General features: G+C 33.0%; 1 protein-coding gene across 1 annotated transcript; it reads right to left on the reverse strand.

Annotated features, from left to right (window-relative positions):
* Positions 1 to 268: 268 nt before the first annotated feature.
* Positions 269 to 4077, reverse strand: LOC130809627 (UV-stimulated scaffold protein A homolog). Its single transcript, XM_057675363.1, has 2 exons — positions 3791 to 4077; positions 269 to 3695 (listed from the first exon to the last, which is right to left on the reverse strand). Exons 1-2 carry the CDS (start codon positions 4031 to 4033, stop codon positions 1902 to 1904), a joined length of 2037 nt encoding a protein of 678 aa, XP_057531346.1. The 5' UTR covers positions 4034 to 4077; the 3' UTR covers positions 269 to 1901.
* Between the last annotated feature and the right edge of the window lie 6321 nt (positions 4078 to 10398).

The raw sequence follows: 10398 nt of genomic DNA on the forward strand, positions 1-10398 counted from the left end.
CTAATAATACGAATTATATAATATATATACTCCCTGTTTTGACTTTTAACATTATCTTATAAAGAAACGGTCTCTTATAAGAATATGATTTCCTTTTAAAGTTAAATAAGTTTTAGCTCTCATATGTCAAAAAGTTGAGGATAAAAAAAGAGCTAAAAACAGTCTAAATGTGGTACTAAAAACGAATTGACATATCCAAACAAAACCCAAATATCAAATTTGAAATGAATTCTATTGAGAAATGACTAATGACTCGTTTTAAAATAAATCTCAAGAGGTTAAAGAGGGTAACAACTACTGAATAATCCAAAATTTCTTTAAAATTGTTATTGATAGTGATATTTCTCCTCATAATATGCAAATATCAATTGCAATGGATGGATTAATGAGGATGCATCAATTTCAAATTTTCAATCTTCATAGTGTGAAATTAAGTACGTGAAGTATTTTGATTGTTCGATAAATTCCAGATGGTGATAAATAGGAGTAACAACAAATTGAACAAGTTTGTGTACGATTTTGCTAGAATGTTTCTCGTACAAGAGTTCTTCGTAATAGGAATATTCGGTTTTTCAGAATTCTCCTTGGTCATGTAATGCCATATACTACTGAATGATGACAACATGTAATTATTCCTATTCAATTTTTTGAAACATACAAATTTTTCGGTTAAAATGATTCTCTATGTACAATGTAATTTAACTTTTCTTACAATATTTCACACAAATACTATGGAGTATTAGGCCAATTAACTACCCTTGGTTGCAGCACATATTTGGATAGTCTAAAAATACTCTTTATTCCATTAAATTTACTATGTTTTTTATAAAGAAAACTCTCAAATTAAAAATTTAAATACAGCAAATGACCCAAATTGACACGGAAGCCGGTTACACAGTGAAACTGTACCTCGTATACGATTAAAAAAAGTAGAAACATTTCTTTTATTACCTTCATTATCGTTACATTTAATAAAACAATGTGTGATGAAATGTTAATGTGAACAAGAAAGTCATCAAAAAGAGGAGTAAACAAAACATATACACAAACCTAATAAAGCCAGCAATGAACATAGTTTAACTTCACGCTCCACCGTCATCAGGGGCGGATACAGAAAAAAAAAATAATGTCAATAATAAAAAAAATTACAATCACCATTTAATAAATTAAGGCAAATGCCCACGTCGCGTTTTCATATTTTGAAAGCGACGCATAATGTCATTATTTGACAAACTATGAAACAAAATCGCATTCAAAATAAGTTGTAAATCACATTAAGATTAAATGATAAAAAATTGTAAAGAAAAAAGAAAAAAATAACCTTAAACAATAGAAATCATAAATGGTCCAACAAAAGATAGTGATGTGCAGCGCAGTAGCCGGCAAGTGGAGTGGTAGACGCCGGTCGCTGGTCAGATGGTGCCGGTCATAGTCTCACAGAGGGTTTGGGTCTTTGGGAAAGGCTTCGACATTTACTGGCTCACTGCTGCCTGTTGGGCTTTTACTTTCTTCAGAAATTTGGGGTAATTAATAGGGGTAATAAACAGAAAAAAAAAATCTGTAAATAAGTTTTGAACCTAGGTCTATGCTATGGGAAATGAAAGTACTAACCACTGATTTAACATATATTTCCTTATATTATTTGATTTTATTTTGAATTTAAGTGATGATCTAGCATATATTTCTTTATACTATTTGATTTTATTATTTTATTTTGAATTTTAAGTGATGTCAACTGACCTCGTTGAACTCGCTTTAAATCCTCCTCTGACCATCATAGATGATTGTCAAGCTTTCATCAACTGATGAACACGAGGCATACGATGACTCGAAGTTGCATTGTCACGCAAGGTATCTAAAATGTCTGTCGAAGTGGCATTGTATTATAAAAAAACTCACAGCTACCACTGATTTGGGAATGATTCACGGTATCTGTTATCCTCTCCCTGAGTTAGCTGTTTGATGGTTGCATCTCTAGCTCGGGTACTCAAAAGCTTCTCTGCTACTCTATCTTTTGCTGTCACTTTCTTCCGCACCATTGATGCAAGAGTCTTCTTTTGAGTTCGCATGGTAGATCTCACTTCCGTGGCTCCCTGATCAACATCCCCAAAAGCTGCTGAGGTTGAGGTTGAAGCCATTGCAGCCTCTCTAAGAACTGCATCATTGTGTTCCCGAACCTTTGCCAGTTTGGCTTTCTTAATTGCTCGTTCTTTCATCTTCATCACCTCTTTGTCCTTTTCTCTGACGTTTTTTACTGCTAGTTTAGCAAGGTGCTCTTTCGAAATGCCCTTTCCATCAATACACATTTCTTCAGTTGAAGAGCATTGCCTCATGAATGTACCTTCATCATCCACCGAATTGGCAGCTTTCCCTGCATTCTCTGGATAAATAGGTCTACCCTCATCATCACGCGGTATAATTGGACCGTGAAACGGGCATACCCTCAAATCTTTCCTTTGACAAAGCTTTCCATTGCGCAAAAGAGCACGACAAGGATGAATTTCCACTTCCTCCTCTTTGTAAACACTTGCATGCACATTTAGCTCAGCAATCTTTTCAGATGGTATGGTAGCATCATAATCCACCCTGCCCCAATGACCATCTAGCTCTAATCCTCTTTGGTTAGCTAAGGCATCCCTCTTCTCACCCCAATTATCCAACGAGGATCCCCATTTGACGACAGGAGCTTCAGCTAAAAGCTTCTCCTTCAAAGGATCCCAAACACCAGCACCCGCTCTACGTTTCACAACACCTTTATTATTCGCCCCACTATTGCTGCATTCGGGAACATCAGTATCCAATGACATAGATCCAGTTTGTACAGTTGTTAAACTATTAGTTATCTCCGCATATTCAATTGTACCCTCCTCCCAAATATCGTCATCCTCACTATCCTTGATCTTAGGAAGAGCACAACCAGATTCCTCACATTTCTTCTTCACCGCAGTAATTTGGTTTCGAATATCAATAAACTCTTTTAACGCAGAATCCCTAAACCTAGTATCATCAACTTCTACCCTAATAAGAATAGATATCCACTCTTGCACCGAAACTAAATGTTTTGTCACTAACAACTTAAACAACTCCCTTAATGTATCAAACACTACTTTATTTTCACTATTTTCATGAACTTTCTCCGCTTCCTTCAGTGCATCAAGCCGAATCTGCTGCAATTCAGGGTTCCGAATCCTCTCAAACTCCTCCTCGTCATCATCATCCAACGGTTCCAGCATCGCATTCTCATCATTAGCTCTAGCAATATCTAAACACTCCCCAATCTCATCAATGGTTGACTTAATCTCCTCCCTCAACGATGGCAAACTTTCCCTCAATGACTCAAACTTATTCGTCAAAATCTCTTGTGTCTTCATCTCCCTTTCTCTCCTCTCCCTCTCAATCCTCGCTGCATTCGCCTGTAAATTAGGAAATTGGTACCTAAGTGTATTCTTTAAATAATCATACCCTAACCTAATCTGCCTATAATGAATTCCAAATGACGCATTCCATTTCTCTAAAAACTCAATGGCTTTCAATCTCAAAACCGACGCAACATTTGACGGAGCTGGTAGAGGTTGATTTCGTCGAAATCCAACCGATAAACTTAGCAATTGATCTAAATTCTCCGTTATTATAGTTCTAAAAAGCTTTGATCGCATAAATAATTCGTCAATTATCAACAACGCAAGATACCTAATCTGCATTTCATTGAAAAAAATTTACAAACCCTAAGTTCAATTATCAACAAATTACGATGATAATAAATCAATACTGAAGCTAAAAATCGAAAAACCTGAGAGTGTTGTCGTTTCATGTGATGCATCAGGGTTTGAGCAGCGAGTTTGAGCTCAAAATCGGAGTATCGTACAATAGTTTTTATAGCTTTGAGAAGACGAGGATCAACTTCCGATTCAGTTGAATTGGTTGCCTTCTCAATAATCGCCATAACTTTTCCACTTTCTCTAACCTCTTCAATTTGTTCACCCGCCATTGTTGGGGTATTCTTAGGATTTATATTTCTTTGTATCAGGTTCATTTTTGCCCAAAATGTTTCTGTTTTGGCGGATAAATATTTCTGTTTATCTCCAACCTACAAAGGTAGCCGATTCCGTTAAAAACAGAAAATTTGAATAAAATAAGATTATTTAACAACTTAATTCTAAAAATAAGTTTTGTTAAAACTTAATTCCCAAAATAAGTGTCCGTACATTCAAACCTAACCTCGGTTTAAGTCGTTGTTACTAACAGCAAAAGAACAAAAAAAAATTAAAAAGCATAAGTCGCTGTTACTAACAGCGACTAATGACTTTTATAATTTTCCAGTTTCTTTCTCCCATTTCGGTTCACGCGTTTTTCTTTTCCTCAATCAACCCACGAGATCTCCTTCTTCTTTCTACCATTAAAATCAAATTCAATCCTTCAACAAAACTCATCAAATTCCAAGTTTGTACCACTAATTAGTTTTGTCATCTTCCTACATCGACCTAAGGTACTATTTTTTGTGTTTTTTTTCCATTTTCGAAAAAGGGTTTACTGAATTTTAATCAACTTTCACGTTAATGTAGGTTCATAAACTTGCAATTTACTAATTCTTGTTGATCTACAGCTTATTGAGGTACGTTTGTATTATAATATTTTTTATTTGGTGTTGATTTTAAAATGTAAGTCATGTATGGTGGTCATTTACACTTAAACTCTACAAATATGTCGAGTGTAGTTGTTATTTACCTTGATCTTCATAATGAGGTTGTGTGTTGGTAAATTTGTTGTTGAATTTAAATTCTATAGTGGTCATATATTTATGAACCTGATGGTGATGTTGATTTTGTATGCATTGTTGTAGAAATGGATTCATTTCGTGTGACTGTTGTATGCTTTTTGAATGGTTCAATTCGACCAACTAGTAACAATGTTAAATATGTTGGGGGTAGACATAAACTGTTTGCATGCAACTCATACATGGATTTGAATGAATTCAAACATTTTATATGCTCTAAGATTGGCATTGACACTACAAGAAGTACTGTTAATTTAAGTTTTAAGTACAATCTGAGTGGAGACTTGTTAGCTTTTCCGGTTGAGGATGAGGAAGCTGTAGGCGCACCACCTACTTTGGCAGATTACATTCTGTGGTTCCTCTACATCACTCGTCGATGGATGACACCACGAGGTATCATGGCGGCAGCCCAGTACACTCCCGCAGCACCGACGATGACACACTTTGTAAGTATTCTTCAACATTGATTATTATCCATAGAATTTACACGTTAAACATTTCATTAATACTTAAGTCGTACTGCAGGCACAGGGCATTGCATCAGTCATCAGCTCCTCCCAAGAGGAGCCCGTACGGGAGATTGCCCAAGGCATACTCCGAGGAACGCAGTTTCAACACTTCATTCCGGAAGTGACTGTGCCCCACACCACTATGTACGAGTACGGGTCATCTCCTCATCATGTCGACGTTCATCTTGAGGAGGTTGACTTAACGTGCCCGGACTACGGTGCCGGGTCCTCACAGGGTGCCACATCATCACAGTACCAATCACCTCCCCTACCCGAGCGTCATGCGACAACCTCTTACTATCGTAGGAGGCGTCGTAAATCGTCACAGTTAGACAGGGTACAGGAGGAGGATTAGCATTAGAATACTGTTTGTATATATTGAACATTTGTACATACTCAATATTTGTAACATTTGGTCTTTTGTGTATAAATTGTAACATATATGTAGATGTATATATTTTTATCGTATTATCACACGTTTATTATGAATGAAATGATGTTAAGTACTCAGACTTTTCGGCGATGAATCATTCCGCCAAGAATGCACTATGAATTTAATCAAAAACAAACAGACAATCATATTCAAATAGGAAAAATGCTATCGAAAATTCAACACAATTTCATTCAAGTTCAACAAATCCATATCAAATTACATAGTTCATTCGTTAAGTTAAACTACCGTCGCTAAATAAGATGGCTTCTTAAACTTTCTCATAATCCTTTCAGTCTCCTCTTTCCTATGTACCATATCATCTATTTGTCTTTTTAGATTAAATACCTCATCTTTAAGCTCTTGTTTCTCTTTTTCAAGCCGTATTATTAAGTCTCTCTGCCATTTAGTACCCTCCGTAACAATCCATCTAAAGTATGTGCATCATAATCCGTCAACCAAGTAGAAAGGGCAAGCAACAAAATCACGCCCTGGATCGAAGTCGCTCCAATCTGTATTAATCTCAACTTCATAACCACAATCACAAAGCTCTTCAATACAATACTCCTTTGACATCTACGGAATACATATAACATAGTAACGTAAGTGAACTTTCAAAAATAATATTAACATTTATAAATTGAGAGTAAAACTAACATAATACCTTATGTTACCTTTATAAATTGATACAAAAGAACACGAATGATGTAGATTACATATAATGAAGTAGGGAAATGATGGATTTATTTATAGAACATCATTACAACGGCTATTTTCAAGTTCTTAACGGCTATTTTTCTAATTAACAACGGCTAGTTTACTTCGTACAAAAAAAAATAATAAAATAAAAGGCCTAAGTCGCTGCTAGTAACAGCGACTTAGGCCTTTTATTTTTTTTTTTTGGTCTTTCGTTGTTAGTAACAGCGATTTTTACCGAGGCTAGGTTTGGATGTACGGAAGCTTATTTTGGGAATTAATTTTTCACGAAGCTTATTTTTGGAATTAAGTTGTTAAATGATCTTATTTTTTTCAAATTTTCTTAGAAACGCTCCTATCGACAACCGCCAAAGGCATGCATGGGCCTATTTGGTGAAAGACTGACTTATTCTAAGCCTATTTCTCAAAAGGAGGGGACTGTACAACCAACACAAATTCTCAAACAGTCGGTCTCTTGAGAGATCATCTCTCTGAGAGATGTCTATCGGGCCCAGTCCATCTTATTGTATATTTAATTTATACTTACATCATTTTTAATGTCTACTTACATCATCCTTAATGTCTACTTATCGTATCCTCGATATCTGTTCTTTGTAGTTTGGTTGTTAAACAACGAAAACAAAATACCCTCGATTGCTTCACTTTTCAAACAAAGTAACTTCTTGTTAGGATGATTTGTCTCACATCGTGAAATTAAAAGATGGTGGTACACTTTATAAGTCATTGAAACCCTTTTTTTTTGCCATATGGTTTTGGAATGGTATTTCCTTGCCCCTTGCTTATGAAGTGTGTACATGTTGTATTTTCCCAATTATAAGTAACAATTCATAATAAGTCAAGTTTAATTTAACATGGTATCAGAACTTAAGGCTTGATTAAAAATTAAATGGTAGATCCGAAAAGAATGGCGAGTCTACTCTAATTGATTACTCCCACATGCAAACTTGACAAGGGTTCACATGTGGGAAGTGTTTGGATGATTAGTTCCACAACAATGGATTAAAAGATACTACGCACGCTTTATAAGTCATTGAAGCTCTCGTTTTCATTATCATATATCGTACTTTTCCAATTATATGTTGACATTTACGTTAAGTTCATCCTAATTTAACACTTTTCGAACTTTTTTCCTCACTTATTGCACAAAAGAAGCAACAAGCCCAAAGCAAAAGAGTAATTTTTTACTAGTGTGTTTAATCTAGTTGGAAAAGCCTAGTAAGTCAAGTTAAAAGCTTAGAAAGTTAAAAAGTCACCTTGTGATCAAAAACTCTAATTTTCAGTTTTTTGAATCATCATCAGTTTAAAATAAACCACATAGAGGTATATTGCAGGTTCTAGCTAAAAGGTTCATTGTTTAAACATAAAATTAACTTCCATTGAGTTTAAATTTCTACGTTAATTGTTAAACAAACACAATTTATTTTTAGAGATATTCTATATGGTAGCATGGAAATTTCATGAAACGCAAATGATAGCACTTTTGTAAAAATTTTCCACATGATAGCATCCAGTTTATGCACTATCTAACTGTCGTAGCATTTTCCGTTAAATTCTTGTCAATTTCCGTTTAATTCACCGTTTTGACGTTTCTACCCTTACTAAGCGTTAGTTGTTGTCTTTATAATTTGTCCTTAACCATTTTTGTGCTCTCAAATACGCTCTAAAATGTTGTAACAATTTTATTTTCATAACGTTTAATTCACCTTTTGTCATTTTGAATGAAAACAAAATTGTTACAACAATGAGAGTGTTGATGAATTAAACGGTGAATTAAATGTCAAAATAGTGAATTAAACATTTGAAAGCATAAAATTTTTTTAAATCTAATTATAAAGACAACAATCAACACTTAATAAGGGTAGAAACGTCAAAATGGTGAATTGAACGAAAATTAACAAGGATTTAACGGAAAATGCTACGGCAGTTAGATAGTGCATAAATAGGATGCTACCAAGTGGAAAATCTTACAAAAGTGTTATCACTGGCTTTTCATGAAAGTTCGATGCTACTATGTAGAATTTTCCTTTATTTTAATATTGTCTGAAAAGTTCGCTTATTAGTGTCAACTAAACAAACCGATAGTTTTCAGACTTTCTAGTAGAATTTTTGTGCTATACAAGAAAAGACTTTAGACCACATATATTTTGGCTTTTCTTCTAGATTATCAAATTTGCTTGTTGCACAACAAAACAAAGGTACAACAAATTATATTGAACGTATGCTCAATTGTATAAGTAGCACATATGTAAAGCACTTCAAAATAGATGAAATTTAATATTTGTTTAATTTTATATATTTAATTTAATTTTGACCATGTTTTAAAAATGAATATATAATGATGTAAAATTTCAAAATAATCTAAAATACTTGATTTAAAATCAATCTAACAATCTGAGTTTTATGTACATGGAATGTAGACATTCAAAAGCACATCATGGCAGAACACTCAATAAAATCTAAAGTGTTACAGTTTCAGATTTTAAGCAGATTTTTCTTGTTCCGTATTCCTTATGGACAATTGTTAGCATTTGTCATTATCTCATTTGGGGCCAACACAGTGCATGTAATGCTCATATTATTTGAGAGCATGGAAAGCATAACATTGTAAAGAAACGTTTATTCTACTTTATACTACCATTTACATCAAATATTCTTAATGAATCATTTTATTACAAAAAAAAAAAACAAAATAAAAATTAATAAAGTAAATAAATATAAAAAAATAAATTTAAAATTTTAAAACCTCATCCTATCAAATTCTTCCACATAAAAATTATTAATATTATTAATATTATGAATCATCGTTATTTTCATAGACTACCTGAGTACATGATAACATCGATCAAAAGAATTGTGGAGTTATTCTTATTTTTAATTACCCATATAAACTACTTTCTCTGTCTTGTTTAATTTGAAGCAAAGAGAAAGTTGATATTTTTTAAGAAAAAGGTGGATAATAATAATAAATAAAAAGAGAAAATGAATTGTATGGATGAAATTAAAAGAAAATTATAATGTGTGGATGAGACTAAAAAAAATGGTGAACTATTATTTAAAAATAAAAATGATGCAAATTAAGTGGGATGAATAAAAATGACAAATAATACAAATTAAATAGGTATAAAATGAGATTAATTTAGATGAAAAAAATAATTTAGTGAAACCGTAAAACATTTGTTTAAAAGGTACAAATTTTGTGTAAGAGACTACACATATTTTTGGAGTTCAAGCTTTTGTTTAAAAGGTAATACACGTATTTTTTGAGTTCAAGCTTTTGTTTAAAAGGTACAAATTTTTATTTTTTGAGCTCTAGCTTTCTTACATAGTTGCAAAAGTATCATCAGCGACATGTACCCCAAAAACAGAAATATGTACTACCATAAGTCTAATATATATTCCGAAACAATTTAGATGTCCCATTTGCTTGGGCACGATTATTAAGAATGATGTGGGTCTATTAAAAAGGGTAAATAGTGAAGGATAAGTAGTGATGGGTAAATAGTGAAGGATAGTTGGGTAAATAAGGTATATGGGAGTATATTCGTAATTACGTGTGTAAACTAAGGATATTTAGGTTAAAAAAAGATTAACAAAAATAGAAATAGAACAACTAAATTAATTCGGAGTGAGTATGTGTCAAATCAACTTCATCAATCCTCTTTCTAACCTTTTCATAACATACAATTGCCAGATTTTTTTTAATGGGCTTATTAATATATATTCCGTTTTATTATATTTGAAATTAATGATGAAATGTCACAATTAATAAATATAAAAAATATTTTTTCTTTTTTGGAAAAATGAAATTTTCATAGTTAGGCATCTTAACTAAGGTTACATTAGTATATATGAAGGTTACATCAGTATAAAACATATTATAAGTATTTGAAAAAAAAGATATTCTCATGAAAATGATTTCACATGGACAAACAAAAACCCCTAATTTAGTGATGTGGGTCAATGCACCA

The sequence above is a fragment of the Amaranthus tricolor genome, chromosome 4 (assembly GCF_026212465.1).
Source record: "Amaranthus tricolor cultivar Red isolate AtriRed21 chromosome 4, ASM2621246v1, whole genome shotgun sequence".
In the NCBI taxonomy this organism is placed as follows: domain Eukaryota; kingdom Viridiplantae; phylum Streptophyta; class Magnoliopsida; order Caryophyllales; family Amaranthaceae; genus Amaranthus; species Amaranthus tricolor.